General features: G+C 42.6%; 1 protein-coding gene across 4 annotated transcripts in view; it reads right to left on the bottom strand.

Annotated features, from left to right (window-relative positions):
- Positions 1-6394: 6394 nt before the first annotated feature.
- Positions 6395-27058, bottom strand: part of UPF3A (UPF3A regulator of nonsense mediated mRNA decay) — a 40167-nt gene continuing 19503 nt past the window's right edge. For 3 of the 4 annotated variants that reach the window (XM_019921177.3, XM_019921175.3, XM_019921172.3), the window contains 2 exons: positions 22454-22602; positions 6395-7063 (listed from right to left, as the gene is read on the bottom strand). In XM_019921177.3, the coding sequence (XP_019776736.2) occupies positions 6796-7063; positions 22454-22602 (417 nt within the window). In that variant the 3' untranslated portion in view covers positions 6395-6795. Of the gene's footprint in view, positions 7064-21562; positions 22603-27058 lie in introns of those variants that run through there. The other variant, XM_019921176.3, reaches the window with a different exon arrangement.

Here is a 27058-nt window from a genome sequence, read left to right as displayed (position 1 = left end):
GGCTATAGCAGTTTATACCTCTATTTTAATATTTGTTTTGATTAGTTGTGTACTATTGTAATAGAGATATTTCTTAGTACTTAAGACCTGTGATAGGAAGTCCAAAATTTTAATTAACATGCACATTTTTATTGCTGGGAATTTTGTCCTTCTCATTAAGATAAAAGTATGTGAAATTAAATTATGAAAATTCTTTTGGAAGGTACAGGAGCAAAAGTTTTGCGGACCACTTGTTAAGGAAACAATAGTAGGCTAAGTGTAAAGCTTTACTAGTTTCAAACTGGGCCAAGTCTTCCCCGGTTCCTCAGCACGTTTTGTGATTTTCTGGTGCACGCAAACCCGACACATTGTTTATCAGCCAGTCCCGTAGAGACTGGAGAAGGTGAAAAAGTCTGACATAGCTTGTAAGTACCGCTTGGGGGTTTAATAAATGCAGACTGTGATCCAGTGGGCCTGGAGAAGGGCCCAGCAGCTTTCCTTCATGGTACATCTCAATGAAAAGGTTTCAATGTAGATGACACATCCACATGCATGAGCCCTTCCCACACTGGAGCTTCAGGACCATGTCACGTCAACACTCACAGACCAGCCAAAGGAGTTGGCTAGCGGCTTCCCTGGTGGCGCGGTGGTTGACAGTCCGCCTGCTGATGCAGGGGACATGGGTTCGTGCCCCGGTCCGGGAAGATCCCACATGCCGCGGAGCGGCTGGGCCCGTGAGCCATGGCCGCTGAGCCTGCTCGTCAAAAAAAAAAACAAAAAAAAAACAACAAAGGAGTTGGCTAGATCCTGTCTTTATTAAAAACGTTTAGGGGGATTGGTGGTGGTGGGATGAATTGGGAGATTGGGATTGACATATATACAGTAATATGCATAAAATAGATAACTAATAAGAACCTGCTGTATAAATAAATAATAAATAAATAAATAAATAAAATTTAGGAAGTAAAAAAAGAAATTACCCAGCCCATAAAAACTAACCACCCTGTACCCTGGGGCCTCTTGACCTCTGAGATGGCCCATACTCTGTCTGTGGAGTGTGTTTCTCTGTAAATAAATCCACTTCTTACTTTAAAAAAAAAAAAGTTTATATTTTGCTATTCATAGATTCCTTAGCATTAATTTAGATTTTTAAAAATACCGCATGGAAATAGTATTTACATCAACTACTGAGTTTCTGTGCCAGTGCCTCACTCACCCTGCCCATATCCACAATGCTTTGGGAGCTCTGCTCTCTGGCCTCCGTGGTGGGCAACTTCTGGGCCAGACTGTGTGTGTTTGCTTTTGGGGGCAGGTTATCTGGAAGTCGTGGATGGTTTCTCTCCACCTAGAAGAAGAAACAACCCTCCCTAGAGCAGCGAGGGCGCCCCCTGCAGGCTTCCTGCTTAACGAGCAGCAGCACAGCAAGTACTGGGCTTTGGCGGGTGTGGCAGTTTCAAAGTGTCCCAGGCACCCGTGGCTGTCCCTTCCTCCCTCTTTAAAGAAAGCCTTTTGTTGCTGGCCCTAGAAGCCTGCCTGGGAACCGTGAGGGAGCCCAGGGGCAGCCCCGCTCGGCTGAACTCCCACAGGGCATCCACGGTGTGCAGCAGCCCAGGGCAGAGCTGCAGTGCCGCCCGTGTCTAGTGGCTGCCAGGAGTCCTGCACGGGCCACATGGTCAGCTGCTCTTCTTATATTCCATCCAAGGAGTGGGGACATGCGTTAGACCAGCGAAGGGTGCATTGATTTATTCCCTTGGTGGGCGTTTTTAGGTGCCTACTATGTCAGATGCGAAAAGGCTGAAGCAGCCCTGCTCCGAGACGGAGGGGCGGGGCCACAGGTAACCAGCGCTGTGAGGGGCAAGCGGACACTGTGCTGAGTCTAGGGGGAGAGTGAGCTTCCCAGCAAGGCCCAGGCATGTGGGAGCCTTGATTGGTCAGGAGGTCTGGGCGGGGCCTGAGATTCTGCACCTCAAGCAAGTTCCTGTGTGAGGAGGTGAGAGAGAGGCTTCCCAGCAGCTGTGGGGACGGCCAGATGAGGACGACACAAAGCCACAAAGACGTGGAGGTCGAGGCAGCATGGTATGTCGGACACAGGGATGCGCGGGGGCACAAGGAAGTACCAGCTGTCCCTGAGGCTCACCACGTCAGGGCACCCAGGTTTGCAGCAGTGCTGTCCCCAGGCTGGCCCCGTCGGGTGCACCCATGCTTGTCCCCTGCGTCCCCTACTTGAGACAGTCGACTCCACAGTTGCTCACAAGATGCCAGGAGCTGAGGTCCTGCTGGCATCCTTGCCCTGCATCTTTGTGGCAGAGGCCCTGCGAACAGAATGCAGTGTGAAGCTTGTGGATTTTGGTCAATCTAAGGTAAATGCCTATAGGAAGAAGAGTCACGTAAGTTCTCACAAGGCTCTTCAAACGTAGCCGTCTTTCCGAATAGTCGAAGGTCTCTGGGTCTGTGAACTGACTCTTATCTAGAAATTGGTTGAAGGGCCATGTCTCACTTTCATGGTGAATCAAGTCACACCTGCGCTCACAAGACCCAAAACGGGCTTTAGCTCTGCAGACCAAGCAGGAATCTAGTGGGTGGTTCGTCCATTTCAGCCCCAGAGCGACTGGGGGCGGGGCTATTCTGATTACCGTACAGGCCCTTCTGACTGTTAGGGTCACCTTCCTGACCTTGACTCTAAAACGCCTGTATTTTCCCTTTAAGTCAGGGAGCCTGTGAGTTTCCTACTGCTGCTGTAACAATTACCATGAGTTTTGTGGCTTCAAAGGACAGAATGTATTCTCTTACAGTTCTGGAGATCAGAGGTCTGAAATCAGTGTCAGCGGGGCCCCTCCCTCTGGAGGCTCTGGGGGAGAGTCTGTTCCCTGCCTCCTCCGGCTTCTGATGGCAACCCTAGGCTGGCGACAGCAGCTCCCCGGTCCCCAAGGCCACATCTTCCCATGTCTCTCCTGCTCGGCCTTCATGTCACCTTCTCTTCTGCATGTCTGCGAGGAAAATCTTTTCCTGATTCCCTCTTAAAAGGACACGATTGAATTTAGGGCTCACACGGACAATCCAGGAGAAGCTCCCCATCTCAAGACCCTTAACTTAGTTGCATCTGCAAAGATCCCCCCTTTCTCCCACATACGGCAATAGTCACAGGTTCCGGAGATGAGAATGTAGCTATCAGTCTACTACAGAGCCCACTTTAATTGCAGTCACTAAAGTCTTTTCAGAGATTCTGGTGTTTCCTCATCAGTGCATTCTCAGTGTTTTGTAGAAAAGAGTATTATTGGCCCCTTGGGGGCCATAGTTCAGAGGAAGAGGGTGGGTTGCCCATAACCAGTTCATTCCAGCCTTACTATCCTGGGAAGTCTCTGAATTCTGATGGAAGTTTTTGGCATCTCGACTTTACTTGGCTGCCACTCAGTTTAGGCTGCTATTAATCAGCTGAGTAAACAACTAGAACTGATGTTTAAACCACCACACTGTCCATAAATTCAGTCCAACCTGTATTCTTTTCTTTCTTGTTCAGAACCCTACACTCGGAATCCATTCCTACATTTGTTCCCCTCACGTTTGCTGACGTGAAGTAATAAAGTGCTTGTTCTTTTGGTTGGAAGCTGCCTCCTCCAGACATTGACTTTGTTATTGGCGACTTCAGATCTGGAAAAGGCTGTGGCATGGGGGGAGCTTAAGGAAGTCAGCTTCCTTGGTGGGGGGATGGCGTGGAGAATCAGCTGCGTATCTGTGGGTCTGACGTATTCTGCGTCTGCTGAGGCCTGCGGCATACCTTCATTCTGAGACATAGAGTCTCATTCTTTCCAGATTGTTGAACCAACTTTCACACAGACACTTTGTGGCTATTTCAACCCTCTGACTGTAAGGCACCCATTATTTTAGCATGTGCATAGCAAGTCCCAATTCTTACGTTTGACGACTTCAGACATTTTGTTTGCCATTTGACAATGTTCAGTGCTGTTAGGAATTGCTTCTCTTCCCTACAGTCTTGAATCCCTCTTACCTTCCACACTGTTCTGTGGCAGCACCAATGCAGTTTCCCCAAACCTGACCCATAATGAACAGTTTATTTCAGGGGACCACAGGTAATTGGCCATTTTCCACCATAGGACATAGGCTGCCAGATTCTCATTCCTCAATATTAGTGGGATTTTTTACTCAGGGCAGTGTAACTTATTTCCCCAAATTTCCTTTCTCCAAATGTCTTTACTGTTGCCTCTAACCATCTCCCTGTTTATCAGTTTTCTTTTGAAATTCTTGGTTTTAAGCAACAGAAACCAATCCTAGCTGACTTAAGCAGAAAGAGAACTTATTGGGAGCATCTCAAACAGCTCAGAGAATCAGCTGGAAGACTGGAGAATGGGATGGGGCTCAGAAGCCAGAGGCAGGGCAGCATATGCACGAGCACACGCCAGGCCCCTGTGGAGTCACTGCTGTCACCTGTTGGGCACCGCTAGCAACACCCCACACGCTGCTGTGAACGGCCCCAAGCCATCACCTCACCTCTGCATCACTCGTGAGGCAGGGTCATAGGCAGGCGCTCCTCACTGGTTGAGCTCTGGCCTCCTGTTGCCAGGGCAAGGGACCCCAAATTTTATTCCTCCCAAATAGATCAGTGTACTTGGGGAGAAGATGGTTGATAAAATAAGAAGTATCCTATTTCCTGTCCACACCTTACTTCAGCGCACATCCCAGTGAATTATAATCACCCACTCACTTGTGTGGGTCCCTGCCAGCTGGAAAGACTGTTGTCAGCAAAGTCTTGTGCTTTGTGTCTTGAGGGTGTAGCAACAGTCCCTAGCACAAAGTTCACACTCAGACGAGCGTAGCTGAACTGAACGAATGACGAGCAGACCTTGGGTAGGGCTGTCCTTGGCAAGTGGGAGCTTGTGTCTGTGGTGTGCAGAGGTGGAGAAGCAGCTGTGCCCCTTATTCCTTAGAGGGTAGAACCTGTAATTTACCTCTTAGAAGCAGCACAAGAGGTTTATTGAAATGTGTATTAAATGGAAACGCTAGGCTCCAGGACACCTGGACGACTTAGAATTTTTCTGAACGCTTCTTGTTTAACTAGTCAAAGTTGCAGGACGAAGCACAGCTTTATCGCAGTCTACCAGTCAGTTCTAGGTTAGAACCTTGAGCCTTTGGGGTGCTTCTCTGTGGTTATTTTGTAAGTGGAGGTTATGGCTGAAAGCTGGTGTGGCCTCCTGGTCTTACAAGGCAGCATGGTGGAGGGAAGGGGGTCCCTAGAATATCAGTAGTTCTGAGGCAGGGCTTGAGAAGAGCTGAGGCCTGAGCACCACAGCAGCAGGGTTTTCCGCCAAGTCAAAGCTTTCTCATACGTTCAACCCAAAGCAAAGCTGCCAGTTAAGATCAGATTTCACTAGAGTAACAGACACAGTCACTCACACTGCTTTAGTAACAAGACACGCCCCCGTCCCCCAACAAGCCCGCAGGAAGGTGGGCTCCAGGGTGAGCTGGTCCAGCAGCTCCAGCACTGCCGACAGGAGCCCACCATCTTCTCACCTCTGCTCTGAGTGCACACTTCAGCTCCATGGGAAGGTGGACTCCCCTTGGGCCTCCTTGGTCACATACAGAACGACAGGGTGAGTTTGCCCTGCCATCCCGTTGGACTCGCACGTCACTTGGCCAGCGCAGCCCCCAGGCACACGCTAGGAGAAGACCGGCCCATGTCTGGGGGCTGCCCTGATCAGACTGGCCTGAGCCACGTGGGCCTGGGGAGGGGTGGGAGGGGTGGAGAGCTGCAGTGCGGGGAGGGGCAGGTTCTGTTCAGTATAAAGAAGGTGACAGTGATGACCCCCCAACTCTTCAGTGGAGAGAACATACTTATGAAGTGTCTGTTACTTTAGATGATAGTTTCTGCCTATAATATCGAATTGCTCCATTTTATGTTTGTGGCAAGAAGATTGTGAAAACAATTCAATGCTGGATTACTGACAGCCTACTGTATAAAAATTTTTACTTTTTAAAAGTTATTCCTTTGAGGATCTGATGAAAGCTTATATGGACCATTCTACAGAAAAATGTATGATATGCTTATTCATAACATGATACTAAGTTAGGGAACCTATGATGACCACAAGAGTGGCAATGTTACAAGAGCAGCCAACACGGATTTCGAGTTAAGAATTCCAGGGGCTGCCCTGGTGGCGCAGTGGTTGAGAATCTGCCTGCCAATGCAGGGCACACGGGTTCGAGCCCTGGTCTGGGAGGATCCCACATGCCGCGGAGCGACTAGGCCCGTGAGCCACAGCTACTGAGCCTGCGCGTCTGGAGCCTGTGCTCCGCAACAAGAGAGGCCGCGACAGTGAGAGGCCCCCGCACCGCGATGAAGAGTGGCCCCCGCTCGCCACAACTAGAGAAAGCCCTCGCACAGAAACGAAGACCCAACACAGCCAAAAGAAATTAATTAATTAATTAATAAACTCCTACCCCCAACATCTTCTTTAAAAAAAAAAAAAAAAAAAGAATTCCTGATTTAGGGGAACTGGTGAGCTTTTAGGGGGTTCCACCCCTTTTAAGTGAAAGGAAGGGTTTCGAGGCCTGTGAAGTCAGGAACTGGTCTGCTTTGCTCCCCACTGAATGCTTGACGCCTAGAAAAGTGCCTGCCACACAGAGGCACGCAGTGACCATTTGACGAATGAATGTGACAATCACTGTGTCTCCAAAGAGCTGTTGTCTCGATGTAAAGAACTTCATAAATGGGAGTATCTACTCCACTTAAGCTAGGACTGCTCAATGGTGACTGTCTCTTCAGTGGGACAGAACTTTATTCTAAAGACAGGTTCATCTGTGTTAAGAAGCACAGGTGCTTTTAAATTCAAGTGACTTTTTTGTGAGGGGGTGGGATTCAGCTGGCCTGTCATAATTTAGTCTGTCTCTCAGTTTCTCTTTCTCACTGATGTTTAGGGCAGATGGAGAAAGTGCTTGAGAAAGAAGTACTGGATTATCCTTTGAATGTGTGTCAGGGGCAGTCTGACTTGCTAGTTCGCAGGCCTGACAACATAATCCTTCAGATCTTCTCCTTTCCTGATTTGGATGACACTGGGCAGCTGTCAAAAACCTGCAAACAATTCCAAAAGGAAGACCTTAAGATAATTTTTACTGGTAAATATTACACAGAATTTCAAAGAGAAAGGGAATGATTTAGAAAATTTTAACTTCATATAATGACAAACATGGGGTTTGTGCAATAATAAAACTTTTTTTTTAAACCTATAACCTAAAAAACTGGCTAAGCGACTCTGCTCAAGAGGAAACAGTAGCACAGGAAGAGAGAATGATAAAGTGGTCACATCTGTGAAATGTGAGGGTCACAAACAAAGCAATTCTAGCAAGAAGAAATATATCACGCTGCATTCCAAGGTAAGTGACATTTTTAAAAAGACACACATTAGAGAGAATGTTGAAAATAGTACTAATATAGTTCCTACTCATGCATAAACTTAAGCAAATACCAAAAACAGGAAAAGAAATTGCATAGGAATTCCTAAGTGCAGACTTTGCCATTGTTCTTCCCTGGGACACTCAGTAGCAGATTGGTAGAGATCCTTGGAGAAAGAATTAGTTTTCAAATTCCTCATTTCAAATTCAAATGCCTCATTTCAGGCATTTATATACATGTGGTAATTATAAGCTTTGAATCCATTTGGAAAGAGAAGTAAAGAAAATCTATTTTTTGTACATAATCATTGTTCAAAAATTAGAAAGAAAAGAACTAAAAATCATCTTAATCCTACCTTCAGTTGCTATTAAATTTTGGCATATTTCTTATCAGTATTTGTCCTAAAAGCTTGAGTACTTTTAAAGCTATTTCACTGTGAGGTTTAGGTGGTTTCTAGACCAAAATACATACATAAAAATATTCAGGTAGTCAGAAATTCTAGTCATAAAACAATTTGTTATTTGTAAGATAAATATTGGCTTAAAGATAAATTTTCTCATTTAAGAACGAGCAAGTTGCAATATAAGGTATTTTGTCTTTTTACTCATTTGAGCATTTATTCAATAAATACTGAGTTCCACCAATTTGGCATAAACAGTAGTAAACATCTCAGTCTCTGCCTCCATGGGCTTGTCATCCAGTGGGTGGGCCGTGGAGGAGTGACGGGGCCATGGGGTGGGGGGTGACGGAGTCTGCGGAGGTTTTACAAAGCAGGATTTAAAATGTGTATCAAAACATAAAAGCTCTACTTCCACAGTGTAGTCCCAATTCTTAGCCACTGTAAACATGTTAGCAATTGGCACACATCTTCCCAAACATTTTCTCTGCAAATGCAAACATCCCGTGAGTCTGTAAAGGGTTTGAAGCGCATTCTGCACTTCGGACTTTACCCCACCCTGTGGAGAAGCTGGTGTTAGTGTTGCGCATTGTGGAGCTGCCACTTAGCCACGTCCCAGGAGGAACACCTGGGCTGTTCCAAAAAGAAGGGCATCTAACGGCTGGTGTGTCTATGCTTGGTAGCAGCAGTTCAATCTGTAGGGCGCAGTGTTAGGAGTTCCAATGCTGGGTGTAAGGATACTTCTATTTTATGTTTTGATAGATAAGGCAATTTAGCTTGAGGAATTTTTTAATAACATAAGAACTAACAAATCTCATTTGAAAGCTGACAGAAATGATCCAAAATAGGAAGACTTGGGGGTCCAGGAGAGAGGAGCCATTGCTGCAGGCCACCACCATTGGGTTCCTTCCCTTGCAGTCCTTGGGTTTCCTGGGACAGGCCTGTCTCAGCCTGATCAGGCTGCCATAACAAAATACCACAGAGTGGGCAGCATAAACTGAGACATTTATTTCTCACAGTTCTGGAGGCTGGAAGTCTAAGATCGAGGTGCTAGCCTATTGGTGCTGGTGGGGGCCTTTCCAGATGGCAGACAGCGGCCTTCTGGCTCTGTGCTCATGTGGCAGAGAGAGCTAGTGAGTCTGGTGTCTTCTTTTATAAGGATACTACTCCTATCGGATCAGGGCCCCATCCTTATGACCTCATTTAGTTGCTTCTTTACTTCAATACGGCCACACTGGGGGCTAAGGGTTCAACAAGTGAATACTGGGGTGGAGGGGGACACAATTCAGCCCATAGCAAGGCCTGAATCCAAACGTCATGGGTTCTACCACCTATTAAGATATCCTAGAAATGCCAGCAGTTTGGTGTCCAAATAGCATCTCCTACATTGGCCCTCACACCCCAAACTGGCATAAGAATCCTCTGTCCAATCAACTGCTCCATTTTTTGATTCAGAAAAGTATGATCCTAGTGATGTAGGAAATGGCTACTCCATGAGCATGTGATGGAGTAATTGTATGTACCCTGTAGGCACACTGTGTGTAACCTGTAGGCACACTGCTCGCAACTTGGCACACTGATTTTTCTACCATGATAATAATTTAAATTATTTTACTGAAGAATACCATTCTTTCTGTGGGGCAGGCTGCTTACGTTTAACTTGACTAAGACTTTTTTTAAAAAAATCTCTTTTGTGATATAAGGCTACTTCTGTATTTATTTTTCTTTTAGATGTGTAGCAACGAAGAATTCTGGGAGAGATTTAGAGCTTCACAGGATAAACATGCTTTTGATACAAAGAAGATAGGGATAACCATTTACAAGAAACTGCTAGCTTTCCACCAAAATGCAGCCTGGCAGAAATTCACACAAAGAAGACAGACAGCATTTTTCTAAACCTAACTGAAGTGACAAAATTAAAAAATAATGATTAAAACTGAATTTTCATGTAAAAATAACTACGAGTAGACCTTGCCTATAGCTAAGATTGGGTTGAAGCAATTATCTGGTAGATTTAAGTGGGAAAATCTGTTTTTTAAAAAACCTCTTGACTCTGAATAGTGTTCTGAAAATAAACTTCTCTTTTTTCTTTTTCTTTACTGCTATTAATCTATGAACAGATCAAGAGGATCAAATACCTACTTAATTCTCCTCTTTAACCTAATACATGTCCTTAATTTTAAAGATAGGAAGAACAGAATAGAAAGCAAATCTGCTTAAAGTATAGATGATTATCTGTCTTTTCATCAGAGTTAAGACAGACACAAAAATGAGAATTCAGTGAAAGAGATGAAAGTAAATGATCCTTTCTCATAGTGTGTTGTGAAAAAATTCGCGCCCTTGTCCGCGTGGATCTTCCCCATGTGCAGAATTCACTCACCCCACGAGGAATGCGGTTGGGGAAGAAACAGTGGGCTGCTGGGAAGTGGCTGGAGCAGCCACTCTCCTTCCTTGGATTTGCTGGATTTGCTGCAGAAACATCTGCAGGTGTTTCACTGCCTTGGGATTTATGAAATGGGAGACGATTACTCAGTAAGTACTACTATTATTTAGCAAGTAAAAACTTGTTTCCAAAGATGGTAAATGAGATCCTTCAAAGGGCCTATATTTCATGTCAGATTTGAGGAATTACTTCAGTTGGTGTCTATGATTTACTAGCAAAGGCTGAGAGCAATGAAAATCCCAATAGGCAGCCCCTCTCCTTTGTTATGTTCATGTTTAGAATATAATTATTAAAATCACTAAGTAGTTGAATAAAACCAAGGACTGAAATCCAAAATGAGAAACAACAGAAAACATTAAAAGAAAGTTTTGCAGAGGAATTACGAAGAAGTGAAACAGGAGGCCAACCCTCACTCGAGCCCTCAGTCACACGGAGAACTCGGTCCCTCCCCACGACTGTCAGCTGTAATTCCACGCGATGTGTCCACACGAACGGTAATTCTTTCCTTAACATTTTTGCCATTTCTTAGACATATGATAAACTCAAAGTTTTTCTGTAATTGGTAATAAAATCTTCACACATATGTGAACAGCTTTTGATCTTACCAGCCACAGGTTGCTAGACATCCCCAAACCTCAGACACTGTGCGTGCCCTGCCCAGCCAATCTGAAAGCCTACATTGGGAAGTGTGTACCAATATAAAGAGGTATTACTGTTTTAAAACAGTGGTCTCAAAATGAGTTCTGATAATCCCTGAAGAGGTATCTTAGGCACCTTTCAGAGGGTGTAACTATTCAATACTTTTGTATTTATATATTTTTCAGCTTTATTGATATATGATTGACAGATAAAAAATTGTGATATATTTAAAGTGTACAATGAGATGATTTGATGTATGTACAGTATGAAAGGATTCCCACTAAGTTAATCAATATACGCTCATTGCCTCACATATTTACTTTTTTTTTTTGATTAGAATACAAGTTCTACTCAGCAAATTTCAATTATAGAATACAGTGTTATCAACTACAGTCACCATATTATACATTAGATCCTCAGACCTTATTCATCTGATAACTCAACGTTTGTACCCTTTTACCAACCTCTCCCTACTTTCCCCATGCCCCAGTCCCTGGTAGCCACCAATCTACTCTGTTTCTATGAGTTCAACTTTTTTTTTTAGGTTCCAAATATAAGTGATACCATGTAGTCTTTGTCTTTCTCTGTCTGGCTTATTTCACTTAGCATAATGCTCTCCAGGTTCATCCATATGGTTGAAAATGGCAGGATTTTCTTCTTCTTTAAGGCTGAATAATATTTTGTTGCATATAGATAGATAGAGATATATCTATAGATATCTATATCTATGTAGCTATCTCACATTTTCTTTATTCAGTCATCCATCGATGGACACTTAGGTTGTTTCCATACCTTGGCTATTGTGAATAATACTGCAGCGAACATGGGGATGCAGATGTCTCTTCAATATCGGGATTGTTTCCTTTGGATACACACCCAGAAGTGGGGCTGCAGGATCATACGGCAGTGCTATTTTTAATTTCTTGAGGAACCTCTGTACTGTTTTCCATAGTATGTATCCGTTTACATTCCTCCAACAGTGCACCAGGGCTCCCTTTTCTCCATACCCTCACCAACACTTATCTCTTGTCTTTTTGACAATAGCCATTCTGGCAGGCATGAGGTGATATCTCGTGGTTTTGATTTGTCTTTCCCTGGTAACTAGTGATATTGAAGAGCACCTTTTCATGTACCTGTTGGTCATCTGTATTTCTTCTTTGGCAGTATGTCTGTTCAGGTCCTTTGCCCATTTTTAAACTGGGTATAGCTCTTCCTTGACTTATGGTGGGGTTATATCCCAATTAAGCCATCATAAGTTGAAAATATCATTAAGTCAAAAATGCATTTAATACACCTAATCTACCAAACATCGCAGTTAGCTTAGCCTATCTTAAACATGCTCAGAACACTTACATTAACCTACGGTTGGGCAAAATCATCTAATAAAAAGCTATTTTTAGTATGGTATTGAGTATCTCGTGTAATTTACTGAATACTGTACTAAAAGTCAAAGCCAGAATGGTCGTATGGGTACAGAATGGTTGTAAGTGTATAAATGGGTTGTTCAGCCTTGTGATTGCCTGGCTGACTGGGAGTTGCAGCTCACTGACACTGCCCAGCGTCATGAGAGAGTATTGTACTGCGTATTGATAGCTGGGAAAAGATCAAAATTCAAAGTTCCTACTGAATGTATATTGCTTTCACACCACTGTAAACTTAAAAAATCGCAAGTCAAACCATTTTAAGCTGGGGACAGTCTGTAAGTGGTTTGGTTTTTCTTTGCTGTTGTGTTGTATGGGTTACTTGTATATTTAGGGCACTAACCCCTTACCAGACATGTGGTTTGCAAACATTTTCTCCCATTCCATAGGTTGCTTTTTTTTAACCTCTTCTATTGTAATTTATTTTTTATTATTTACTTATTTTTCTTAATTTTTTTCGCTGTGTCGGGTCTTATTTGTGGCACACGGGGTCCTCGTTGTGGTGTGCAGGCTTCTCTCTAGTTGTGGTGCATGGGGTCCAGAGCGCCGTGGGCTCTGTAGTTTGCCACATGCAGGCTCTCTCATTGAGGCACGCGGGCTCAGTAGTTGTGGCACGCAGGCTTAGTTGCCCCACGGCATGTGGGATCTCACTTCCCCAACCAGGGATCGACCCCACGTCCCCTGCATTGGAAGGCAGATTCTTTAACACTGGACAACAAGGGAAGTCCCTGTAATTTATTTTTAAACATCACTTCCTTCACAATTATTTGAAAAGGTGTTTAGTTCAGATATTTTTTTTCAAATTAATTTTTATTGGAGTATAGTTGCTTTACATTGTTGTGTTAGTTTCTGCAGTACAACAAAGTGAATCAGCTATATGTATATATATATCCCCTCTTTTTTGGATTTCCTTCCCATTTAGGTCACCACAGAGCATTTAGTAGAGTTCCCTGTTCTATACAGCAGGTTCTCATTAGTTATCTATTTTATATATATTAGTGTACATATGTCAATCCCAATCTCCCAATTCCTATTTTGTTGATGGTTTCCTTTGCTGTGAAGAAGCTTTTTAGTTCCATGTAGTAGCATTTGTTTATTTTTGCTTTTGTTGCCTTTGCTTTTTGTGTCAAATGCAAAAAGTCTTGCCAAGACCAATGTCAAGGAGATTGCCCCCATGTTTTTTTCTAGGAGTTTTGTGGTTTCAGGTCTCATAGTCAAGTCTTTAACACATTTTCAGTTGCTTTTGTGTATGGTGTAAGAAATTGCTCCGTTTTCATTTGCATGTGGCTGTCCAGTTTTCCCAACACCATTTATTGAAAAGACTATCCTTTCCCAATTGTATTCTTGGCTCCTTTCTTGAACATTAATTGATCATATATGTATGGGTATATTTCAGAGCTCTCTATGCTGTTCCATTGCTCCATGTGTCTGTTTTTCTGCCAATACCATACTGTTTTGATTACTACAGCTTTGTAATATAATTTGAAATCAGGGAACATGATGCCTCCAGCTTTGTTCTACTTTCTCAAGATGGCTTTGGTTATTTGAAGTCCTTTTTGGTCTTCTTTTGGATTTTTTTTTTTTTTTTTTTTTTTTTTTTGGATACACGGGCCTCTCACTGTGGTGGCCTCTCCTGTTGTGGAGCACAGGCTCCGGACACGCAGGCTCAGTGGCCACGGCTCACGGGCCCAGCCGCTCTGCGGCATGTGGGATCTTCCTGGACCGGGGCACGAACCTGTGTCCCCTGCATCGGCAGGCAGACTCTCAACCACTGTGCCACCAGGGAAGCCCTTTTGGACATTTCAACAATATTAATTCTTCCAACCTATGAACATGGAATGCCTTTCCACTTATTTGTGTTTAATTCTTTTATGAATTTTATAGTTTTCAGTGTATAATCTTTTACCTTCTTGGTTAAATTTATTCCTAAGTATTTAATTCTCTTTGACGCTATTTAAATGGGATTGTTTTCTTAATTTCTCTTTCTGATAGGTGCATTTCTATACACTAACAACAAACTGATTTCTGTATACAGATTTTGTATCCTGCAATTTTACTGTTTCCATTTATTATTTCTAACAGATTTTTTGTGGCATGTTTAGTGTTTTCTGTACATAGTATGTCATCTGCAAACAGAATATTTGACTTATTTTTAATTTGGATGCCTTTTATTTCTTTTTCTTGCCTATTTGCTCTGGCTAGGACTTCCAGTACTATGTTGAAAAAAGTTATGAGAGTGGGCATCCTTGCCTTGTTCCTGATCTTATGGAAAAAACTTGCAGCTTTTCACTGTTGAGTATGATGTTAGCTGTGTGTTTGCATATATGACCTTTAACATGTTTAGGGACCTTCCCTCTATACCCAGTTTCTCAAGAGTTTTTACCATGAAAGGACATTGAATTTTGTCAAATGCTTTCTCTGTATCTATTGAGATGATCATATGAGTTTTATCCATCATTATGTTAATGTGGTGTATCACACATTGACTGATTTGTGTATATTGAGCCATCCTGATATCCCTGGATAAACCACACTTGACATAGTGTATGATCCTCTTAATGTACTGGTCAAATCGGCTTGCTAATATTTTGTTGAGGATTTTTGCATCAATGTTCATCAGGGATATTGGCTTGTGATTTTCTTTTCTTGTAGTGTCTTTGCCTGGCTTTGGTATCAGAGTAATGCTGGTCTCATAAAATGAGTTTGGAAGCATCCTGATCTGTTCTACTTTTTAGAAGAATTTGAGAAGGACTGGTATTAATTCTTCATTAAATGTTTAGTAGATTTCACCAGTGAAGCCATCTGGTCCTGGACTTTTGTTTGTTGGGAAGTTTTTGACTACTGATTCAATCTCCTCCCTAGTAATTGTTTAGATTTTCTACTTCTTCATGATTCAATCTTGGCAGGTTATAGTTTCTAGGAATTTATCCACTTCTTCTAGATTATATAATTTGTCGGTGTATAACTGTCCATAGTTGTTTCTCATGAGCCTCAGTATCTATGTTATCAGTTGTAATGTCTCCTATTTTCATTTCTAATTTTATTTGTCTTGTTTTTTCCCCCTTAGTCTAGCTAAAAGTTTATCAATTTTCTTTATTAAAAAAACCACAAAAACCCAGTTCTCAGTTTTATTGATCTTTAAAAAAATGATTTTTCTTTTTTAGTCTCTACTTCCTTTTTTTCTGGTCTGATCTTTGTGATTTCCTTCTTTCTACTAACTCTGGGCTTAGTTTGTTGTTCTTTCTCTGGTTCCTTGAAGTGTAAAGTTAGGTTGTTTATTTGAGGTCTTTCTTTTTTCTTGATGTAGGCATTTATCACTATAAACTTCCTTCGTAGAACTGCTTTTGCTGCATCTCATAAGTTTTGATGTGTCATGTTCCCATTTTCATTTGTCTCAGATATTTTTTGATTTATCTGACCCATTGGTTTTTCAGAAGCATGTTGTTTAATCTCCACACATTTTTGAATTTTCCAATCTTCTTCTTCTAATTGTTTCTAGTTTCATACCATTGTGGTTGGAAGAGATGCTTGATATGATTTCAATCTTCTTAAATTTATTAAGACTTGTCTTGTGATCTAATATTTGATCTATTTTGGAGAATGTGAATTCTCCTGCTGTTGGTTGACATGTTCTGTTAGGTCCATATGGTCTAATGTGTAGTTTAAGTCCAATGTTTCCTTATTGATTTTCTGTCTGGATGATCAGCCATTGTTGAAAGTGGGTCTTGAAGTCCCCACTATTATCTCATTGCTGTCTATTCCTCCCATCATATCTGTTAATATTTGCTTTATATATCTTAGGTGCTCCAATGTTGGGTGCATAAATATTTATAATTGTTAAATCCTCTTGATGAATTAGCTCCTTTATCATTGTATAATGACCTTCTTTGTCTCATTACAATTTTTGACTTAAAGTCTATTTTGTCTGATATAAGCATAGCTAAACCTACTTTCTTTTGGTTTGCATTTGCATGGAATATCTTATTCCATCCCTTCACTTTCAGTCTGTGTGTGCTCTTAAAGCTGAAATGAGTCTCTTTGAAGCAGCATAGAGTTGGATCTTTTTTTTTCCATCCATTCAGCCACTCCTTTTTTCTTTTTCTTTTTTTTAAAATTGATGTAGAGTTGATGTACAATATTACATAAGTTATAGGTGTGCAACATAGTGATTCACAATTTTTAAAGGTTAATATATTCCATTTATAGTTACTATAAAATACTGGTTATATTCCCTGTGTTGTACAATAATACATCCTTGTACGTAAATATTTTGTACATGATAGCTTGTACCTCTTAATCCCCTATTCCTATCTTGCCCTTCCTTCCTGCCCCTCCCCACTGGTAACCACTAATTTGTTCTCTATATCTGTCAGTCTTTCTTTTTTGTTTTATTCACTAGTTTTCTTTTTTAGATTCTACACATAAGTGATATCATACAGTATTTGTCTTTCTCTGTCTGACTTATTCCACTTAGCATAATGCCCTTGAAGTCCATCCGTGTTGCTGCAAATGGCAAAATTTCATTCTTTTTTATGGCTCAGCAGTATTCCAGTGTGTGTATGTATGTGTGTGTGTATATGTATATTCCTTCTTCTTTATCCATTCTTCTGTTGATGGACACAGGTTGCTTCTGTACATTGGCAATTGTAAATAGTGCTGCTATGAACACTGGGGTGCAAGCATCTTTTTGAATTAGTGTTTTTTTTTTTCAGATATATACCCAGGAGTAGAATTGCTGGGTCAAACAGTTCTAGTTTTAGTTTTTTGAGGACCTCCATACTGTTTTACAGAGTGCCTACACCAATTTACATTCCCACCAACAATGTATGAATAGGGTTCCCTTTTCTCCACATCCTCGCCAACATTTTTTATTTGTGTTCTTTTTGGTGATAGCCATTCTGACAGGTGTGAGGTGGTATCTCATTGTGGTTTTGATTTGCATTTCCCTGATGATTAGCGATCTTGAGCATCTTTTCATGTTCCTGTTGGCCATCTGCATTTCCTCTTTGGAAAGATGTCTATTCAGTTCTTCTGCCCATTTTTTAATTGGGTTGTTTTCTTGATGTTGAGTTGTATGAGATGTTTATATATGTTGGATATTAACCCCTCATTGGTCATATCATTTGCAAATATTTTCTCCCATTCAGTAGATTGTCTTTTCACTTTGTTGATGGTTTCCTTTGCTGTGCAAAAGCTTTTAAGTGTAATTAGGTCCTATTTATTTATTTTTGCTTTTATTGCTCCTTGCTTTAGGAGACAGAGCCACAAAAAGATTGCTACAATTTATGTCAAAGAGTGTTCTGCCTATGTTTTCTTCTAGGAGTTTTATGGTTTCTGGGCTTACCTTTAAGTCTTTAATCCATTTTGAGTTTATTTTTGTATATGGTGTTAGAGAATGTTCTAATTTTACTGCTTTACATGTATCTTTCTGGTTTTGCCAGCATCACTTATTGAAGAGACTGTCTTTTTGCCATTGTATAATCTTGCCTCCTTTTTCGTAGATTAATTGACCATAAGGGCATGGGTTTATTTCTGGGCTCTCTATTCTGTTCCACGGATCTGTGTGTCTGGTTGTTGTGCTGGTACCATACTGTTTTAATTACTATAGCTTTGTAGTATATTCTGAAGTCAGGGAGCATGATACATCCAGCTCTGTTCTTAAGATTCTTTTGGTTATTTGGGGACTTTGGTGTTTCCACACAAATTTTAAAATTGTTTTAGTTCTGTGAAAAATGCTGTTGGTATTTTGATAGGGATTGTACTGAACCTGTAGATTGCCTTGGGTTGTATAATCATTTTAACAATATTAATTCTTCCAATCCATGAACACAGTATATCTTTCCATCTGTTTGTGTCATCCTCAATTTATGTGTCTTATAGTTTTCCAAGTACAAGTCTTTTACCTCCTTATATAGGTTTATTCCTAGGTATTTTATTCTTGTTGATGTCATGGTAAGTGGGATTGTTTCCTTAATTTCTCTGATAACTTGTTGTTAGTGTTTAGAAATGCACAGATTTCTGTGTATTAATTTGTATCCTGCAACTTTACTGAATTCATTCATGAACTCTAGTAGTTTTCTGGTGTCGTCCTTAGGGTTTTCTATATATAGTATCATGTCATCTGCAAACAGTGACAGTTTTACTTCTTCCTTTCCAATTTGGGTTCCTTTTATTTCTTTTTCTTGTCTGATTGCTGTGGCTAGGACCTCCAATACTACATTGACTAAAAGAACCACTCTGTCTTTAGACTGGAGAATTTAGTTCATTTACATTTAAAATAATTATTGATATGAACTTACAATTGCCATTTTGTTAATTGTTTTCTGGCTGTTTTGAAGTTCCTTTCTTCCTCTTTTGCTCTCATGCTTTCTGACTTGATGATTTTCTTTAAAGGTATGTTTTGATTCCTTCCTCTTTATGCCTTGTGTATCTACATCAGGTTTTTGCTTAGTGGTTACCATGAGGCTTACATAAAACATATTAAAACAGTTCACTTTTAGCTGATAACAACTTAACTTCGAAGGCATACAAAAGCTCTATATTTTTACTTCCCCATCCCACATTTTTTTCTTGGTGTCACAATTTGCATCTATTTATATTGTGTAGCCATTACCAAATTATTGTAGTTATAGTTATTTTAAAACTTTTGCCTTTTAACCTTTATACTAGTTATAAGTGATTTACCCACTACCATGACAATATTAGAACATTTTGAATTTAAGTATGTATTTACCTTTGCACCACTGAGTTGTATACTTTCATATGTTTTCCTGTTGGTAATCAGTGGCCTTTTGTTTCAGCTTGAAGAACTCCTATTAACATTTCTTGTAAGGCTAGTCTAGTGGTGATGAATTCCTTCAGCTTTGTCTGGAAAACTCCTTATTCTCCTTCAATTCTGAAGGACAACTTTGCCGGGTATTCTTGGTTGGTGTTTTCCCACCCTCCCCTCCAGTATGTTGAATATAACATCCCACACCCTTCTGACTTGCAAAGTTCCTGCTGAAAAATCCACTGACAGTCTTGTGACGGTTCCCTTGTGCATAACAAGTTGCTTTTCTCTTGCTGCTTTTAAGATTCTGTCTTCTTTAACTTTTGACAATATAATAATATGTCTCAGTGTGGGTCACTTTGAATCCATCTTATTTGGTATTCTTTAGGCTTCCTGTATCTGGGTGTTTCTTTCCACAGGTTATGGAAGTTTTCAGCCATTATTATTATTTTTTAAATAACGTTTCTACCCCTTTCCCTCCCTATTCTCCTTCTGGGACCCCCTATAATGCACATATTGGTCTTCTTGTGGTATCCTATAAGTCCCTTAAGCTATCTTTACTCTTTTTTTTTTTTCTTTTTGCCCCTCTGACTGGATGAATTCTACTGCCCTACCTTTGAGTTTACTGATCCTTCCCTCCACTCGATTTAGTCTGCTGTTGAACTCCTCTATTGAAATTTTCAGTTTAGTTATTATAAGATTCAGCTCTATGATTTCTGTTTGGTACTTTTTAATATTTTCTATATCTTTGTTGAAATTCATACAGTGCTCCTGCATTGCTCTCCTGACCTCAGTGAGTACCTTTGTGACCATTATTTTGAACTCTACTGGGTAAACCACATATCTCCATTAAGATCAGTTTCGAGATATTTACCTTGTTCTTTTGTTTCAAACATATTCCCCTATTTCTTATTTTCCTTGAGCCTCTGTGTTGGTTTCTGTGCATTAGATAAAACAGCCACCTCTCCCAGTCTGGACAGACTAGTCTCATGTAGGAGATAAACCTTGTCCATCAGCTTGGCCAGAGCATGTGGTTGCCTCTCAAACCTTTATGACTGTCCACGCTCCTGTCTTTGTTCTTAGTGGCTTCCAGTAGTGGAAGGTGTGCCAAGACCCATCAATGTCTCAGTCCACTTCCACGCACGTGCAGGCTGATTAGAATCTGGGCTCTCAAGTAGCAACCAGAAGAGTACGCAGTCCACCCTTCCAGGGAGAATCTGGTAGATGAGCGTTTTTGCCTGCTCCTGTGCGGAGACCTGGGGGGATAGCTGCAGAGAGGGCTCTCATGCACACCTGTCTTGTGGGTCTCATGGACAGAAGCCCCATTGGCTTTCAGAACCAGGTGATTTAAAGGTCCATCCCTCAGATGGGGAGCCTTAAAAGTCGGGGTGCTAGATGTGGCAGCCCTAGCTTTTCTTCAGGAAAAAGCTGGGAACTGGGGGTTCCCTTGCGATTGTATGGTGCTGTGCTGGGGTTTGGGCTTATGGTGAGAGGTTGTCTCCGACTTTCCCACCTGTTTCGATGTGGGTATTGACTCATTTGTCTGGTGTGTAGGAGTCGCTTGGCTAGTTTCTGGATTTTTCTCTGAGGGAACTTCTGTGTGTGTAGCTGTACATTTGGTGTGTCTATGGGAGGAGGGACGTTCAGGAGCCTCCAATGTCACCATCTTGGTCCCTCCCTTGGGTATAATTACTCATTAAGAGACTAAAAGACATTACTCGCCTTTTTACTGTGATCTTCTCACGGGTGTATAGTGGAGTTTTCCAGAGGCTAAAATGATGTGTATTGATGTTATTACTCTGACAGCTATAAAAAGAACATGTGTTTATGTATTCTTGTGCTTAAACATTTTTGCTTTAATGTTGAATACATTAAACATCAATAGATATAATCTAGCTAATAAACAAAAGTCCTTTGGGGTTGTTAATAATTCTTAAGAACGTAAAGTGTTCCTGAGACCAAAAAGTATAACAACCATTGTTTTAAACCATGAATCTTGAACACTAACCAACTATGGCCCACAGGCCAAATATGGTGTGCTGCCTGTTTTTATATATTAAGTTTTATAGGAACACAGCCCTGCCCATTCATTTTCTATTGTAAATGTATTTTAAGGCTCACTATGATGGCAGAGTTTAATCGTTGTGACAGAGGCCGTATAGCCTATAAAGTCTAAAGTGTTTACTATCTAGCCCTTTTCAGCCAGAGCTGATGCTGCTGGATCACCTGGAACTCACTGAATCCACAGCAAGTTCTTCTCTCCCCTCCCCCACCTTCCGGAGCTCGTAAGTCAAGAACACGAGCACAGCAATGCTTGAAACTGACCTTATGTCTAACAGTCATAGAGGTTTTTTTTAATAATAAATCTCAGTTTTTTATAAACATTTTATATTTTATAAGGAATAGATATAATAAGCGAAATATTCAGATGATTAAAGCTACGTTTTAAAAAGCAGTATTTTGTTATATATAATTCTATATAGGAAAAGTACCATAACTGGAGTTCAAATTCATAGCAACTAAAATTTTTATTTAATAAATGGTTCAAAGCACAGTGCCAAAAGCATTAACATTTAAAAATTTCACTAAAAGGAAAAAATACTGTAGAATGCACAGCTGCAGAAAACTATACTAAGTTATGAAAAAACTGCCTCAGACTGCAAAAAGAAAGACTCCAGATGCCATACCTAATTATTCCTCTCTAAAATAATGCCATTTATGTTATAAAACATGAGCACTCCATCAAAAGACTGGAACTCTTTTCGTTAATTCAGTGGTCGTATTGTTAAAAGGGCAACAATTAAAGCTGTTGGGCTTTATACGGTGTTAAAGTTCCTATCAGAGGGAATGCAGCACGACAGGCTTCAGCTAATCCTTACGACTGAAGGTGCATGAACGACTGAATTACAATGGTTATGAGAAATGAGAGCTGCTCACTCTCCAGAAACTACAGCTCACAGAAAACCAACAAAAAGCACAATGAGATACAGACCATTGACTTGCAAATGTGTAAAACTGAAAGTCCAAGTTATTCCTACACCATGTTTGAAATGCTTCAGAATTCACACTGATACAATACTCGCTTTCTTCTGGTTTTGGTCATACTTTGCTACTTTCTGAAGGAGATTATTTTTCTTCTGCTTTGGCTAAATTACATATACTAGTTTATATCAGAAATGGCCAAATCTATAACTCTGTTCAAAGTTTTAAAAGATCGCTTGAGAATGGTTTCTAGGTATTTCTATGCCACCTTCATAGTTCTAGTTTCTCTATAAGGAGTAGTTTCACCTTGTCGGTTTTATTCCAGGCTAATTTACATGCTTCCGGAAGGAATGCCCTCTCTAATCCACAGAGTGTGGGTGGGAGACCACCCACGTCACCAACATGCACATTGACTCACTCTGCCTCTTCGCTCTTCTCAGCTCCAGCCCCTGGTGAATCTTCCACCTCACCCCTCCTCCCGTCACGGCCCTCCTCAGGGGGTCTTCCATCACATTCACGGGCTCGGATGCCACCTCTGGGCTGGTACAGCTGCAAGCCTGGTCGGTCCTGCCAGGACAGAGGGCGTGTTACTCTTCCAAGGGCCAGCAATACAGGAGGGGGCAACAGGTCTATCTATTTCTAGGGCCTGATAATCCTAATTATCTAAAGAAAATCAAGCTAAAAATCAGACTTTTTCACAGCACTATCTCAGAAATCAGGCATTGAGATTAAAAAAAAAAAGAGCCACGAACAAGAAAGACAGTTAATAATAACTTGTAAGTAAAGTTAGTGTCTGGGAAACTGTTACTGCTCAAAGCCAGAAGACTCTGTGGAATTAATACAATCACGGCATTCCCTCCTATTTTGAGAGGTGAAAACTCAGACACACTCATCTCAGCCCCTCAAACTCGCCACGCAGGGTGGATGCGAAGTCTGGAACATAATGAGGCATGGTCTCTAGAGATGTGGCTTTTTAGAGCTATGACCTGAACAGTCACACACATTTGTAATTAGCAATTTCTGTGTAGCTTATTCCTCAACTGTCCCCTTTATGGAAAATGCTAACCAGCCATCATACTAATCTCTTAGAGGTGGTGGGATAAAAACATTCCTGGATACAGTACCTAAAATGAAATGAAACTGCTTCAGGGAATGAGGAAAGCAAAGCCAGGGAAGGACAAAGCGATTCTGCAGGCCAGGACCAGCCTTGGGGAAGCCAGCCAGCTCTGCCGTGGACCCACCCGAGGGAGCCGTCTGCTCATGTGGGCGGAGCAGCAGCCGTAGCCTTCCACGGCCACCTAGGGGCCAGGCAGTGTGACTCGGGTGGGCACGTCCTATGCTGTTTCTCCAGGGCTCACCACTCACCTTTGCCCACTCCTGGGCTGTGTGTGGAGGCCCCACAGTTACCACCATGGGGTTTACCAGAATGTTCTTTTCCTTAATATCAGCCTGGCCAATGAGAAGGGTGGGAAAGGGCTTGGCAGGCCATACAGACCCGAATCCCATGTAGACAGAGAGACAGGCTTCACACACCACCTCTGCCCGGGGCCAAAAGCACGGCTCTGCTTTCGCAGGGTAATGTCTGTGTGTACAGACGGATTCTAGAAGGACATCGCAGCTCACCTCGTGAGAAAGGAGCTATGACATATAGCACCTTATCGCCACTACAGCACCACAGCTTTAACTGAGCGGAAGAGTCACCTCGGGTTCCCACTCCCAAAGCTGTGCCGATGCCCGTCACTCACTGCTGCTAAATGAAGAGGCAGGTGAGAAACCAGTGCTCGCGTGAACGAACGCAGCAGAAAGCCCTGAGGTTACAGTAACTGCAGAAACCTCTGAGTAGATGGACGGGGCTGGTCAAGGGTGAAGATGAGCAGACTCCCTCTGGCTGGGGCTGGCCTTGCCTTCACTGCAGACACTTTAAAAATCAACATAGCGGGACTTCCCTGGCGGCGCAGTGGTCAAGAATCCGCCTGCCAATGCAGGGGACACTGGTTCGAGCCCTGGTCCGGGAAGATCCCACATGCCGTGGAGCAACTAAGCCCGTGAGCCACAACCACTGAGCCTGCGCTCTAGAGCCCGCGAGCCACTACTGAGCCCGTGCGCCTAGAGCCCACGTTCCGCAACAAGAGAAGCCACAGCAAGGAGAAGCCCGCGCACCGCAACAGAGTAGCCCCCGCTCACTGCAACTACAGAAAGCCTGCGCGCAGCGACAAAGACCCAACGCAGCCAAAAATAAATAAATAGATTTATAAAAAATATAAATAAAGAAATAAAAATCAACATCGCTGATACCCACCACCCCCTGGATGGATCTGTGGGGATTATGCTGAGTGAAAAAGCCAGCCTCAAAAGGTTCCATGCTGTGCTCCCATTTCTACAGCTTCCTGAAATGACAGAATCAGACACAGGACAGAGGGAGGCTGCCAGGGTCGGGGGTGGCGGGGCACGTGGATACGGCCTGCAGCCCAGGCCTCCGTGCCCTCGGCTCACCTGGACGCCAGGCTGTGAGGGCTGGCCAGCACCACGGGGCCGGGCCTGGCAGGGAGATGACCCGTTACAGTGCTCCTCTGCGACGCTGTGATCCCAATGCCATGCCGGTTGTGCAGAGCTGGCCTGGGTGTTTACGGCCACCTCATTACCCACTAATAATCAGAACGCTCTTGGAGGGGGATCATCTCCCCCCTCAAACACATCAGAAACACATCTACCTGTGGAATGGTTCTCACAGAAACTGGCAGAAGACCCTCTACACAGCCAAAGCTGCAAGAAAGAGCTCCACGTAACTGGCCTGGACAGAAAGAAAGGCACCGGGTCAGGACCTGTGCCCCGGGGAGATCTGTAAGGAGGAGAAAGTCCTCGTGGGTGGACTCTCACCCCGGGGAGCAGGCAGGCTGAGCAACACCCTGGGCATCCCAGTCCTAGGGTCCCGCACGGAGGAGACGGCCCCCCTGCCTGCTGGGAAATCCGCTGAGACAGACAGAGGTGCTGGAGAAGCTGGGACTCTACTCACAAGGAGGGCCTTTGTGCAGCGTGCTGACAATCAGGGTGGAGAGAGCTTTGCAGTCACAGCTGCCACTTCTCTGCACTCCAGACCTGAAGGGGTGAACACCCTGGCATGGCTCCCTGCACGCCACAGCCTGGCATGAGATCTGGGCAGAGACTCGGCCTAGCAGTGAAGAGACAGACCTGTGTCTCGGGTGGGGTCCAGGTGGGGCGGCAACAGCCATTGTCAGTGTGAGCCCCTGGCTCCGCCCAGTCCACATGGCAGCTTAGTGCTGGATCTGGGGCAGACAGGTCTCACACAGCAGTGCAGCCACCTCAATTCCTGTACCCACAACGTCCCAACCCCCAGCCCCAGCCTACTCCACACCACAGCCTTGCGTGAGATCTGGGATGAACACAACAGAGAAAGGGATGCGACCCCGAGCTGCTTCTGAGCAGAACTGTGGACACCTACACAGGTGACGCCTAGGTCCTCTGTGGCCTCAGCTGCTTCAGCACTCACCTCCTTTGGGGCAGACACTCAAGAGCAACGGAGCCTGATTGAACTCGACCCTCAGGGCTTCTACTCCAACAACTGGGGAGCAGAGCCCCCACCCCCGACAGGGCAGTGACAGCCACGGAGCAGAGAGGAGGCCCCACCTCACAGCCAGCCCAGGCTCTGGATAGTACAACACTGACCACACCCCTATCACGGGGCTTACGGACAGCACACCTGAGGAATGACGTGGCTGGTGGGCATACCAAAACCAGCCCTGGCACTAAAAACACTGAATACACACCGTCTGCACAGGGACAGTCCCACATAAAAACACACTTTCAAGACCTCAGTAGATAACTCTTTCTCCTAAATTCTCAGAGACAGAGAAAATTAAGTAGAGTGAAAAGGCAGAGGAACTCCCAATTAAAAGAACAAGAGAAATCTCCTGAAAGAACAAATAATGAAACAGAGCTCATCAGTCTACTGGACCCCAAGTTCAAAAAGGAGGTAATAAAGGTGCTACCTGAATTAAGAAAGATTATTGATAGAAATGTAGATCACTGTAACAAGGAACTAGAAACTATAAAGATGAAGCAACCAAAAATAGACAATTTCTGAGAGAAAAAACAATCAAGCAATGAACAGCAGACTAAGTGGCACAGAAGAATGTGTAAGTGATCTGGAAGATGGAATAATGGAAATCACCCAATCAGAGAAGAAGACAGAAAGACAAATTTTAAAAAAATGAAAACAAAATATGAGATCTATGGGATAATATCAAATGTGCCAACCTACACATAATAGGGATTCCAGAAGGAGAAGAGAGAAAGAAGGGGATTGAAAATGTATTTGAAGAAATTATGGCTGAAAACTTCCCAAACCTAAAGAAGGACACACATATCCAGGTATAGGAAGCACAGAGGGTCCCACACAAGATGAATCCAAACAGACCCACACCAAGACACAGAATTAAGATGACAAAAGTGAAAGATAAAGAGAGAATTCTAAAGGTAGCAAGAGAAAAACAAGGAGTTAGTTACAAGGGAACCCCCAGAAGGCTATGAGCTGATTTCTCTGCAGAAACTTTCAGGCCAGAAGGGAGTGGCATGATATACTCAAAGTCCTGAAAGGGAAAAACCTGCAGCTAGGATACTCTACACAGCAAGATTATCATTTAGAATAGAAGAAGAGATAAAGAATTTCTCAGACAAGCAAAAACTAAAAGAATTCAGCAATACTAAACCTACCCTTAAAGAAATATTGAAGGGTCTTCTCTAAATAGAAAGGAAGCAAGGATCTACAGGAAAGGCAAGTATATAAAATGATTGGAGATCACTTAAATAAGCCAGTACATAGGTTAAAAAACAATAAAAAAAACTGTAAAAGCAATTATAACTACAATTAACAGTAAAAGGATAAGCATGAACATGTAAAACAGGACATTACAAGTCACAAAATGTGGGGGAGGAGAGTTTTAAAATGTAAGTATTTTGGAATGTTTTTGAACTTGAATTACTATCAGTGTAAAGAAAATAGATA

Source organism: Tursiops truncatus, chromosome 18, assembly GCF_011762595.2.
Source record: "Tursiops truncatus isolate mTurTru1 chromosome 18, mTurTru1.mat.Y, whole genome shotgun sequence".
NCBI classification, from domain to species: domain Eukaryota; kingdom Metazoa; phylum Chordata; class Mammalia; order Artiodactyla; family Delphinidae; genus Tursiops; species Tursiops truncatus.
This window is presented reverse-complemented; position numbering and strand designations above follow the sequence as displayed.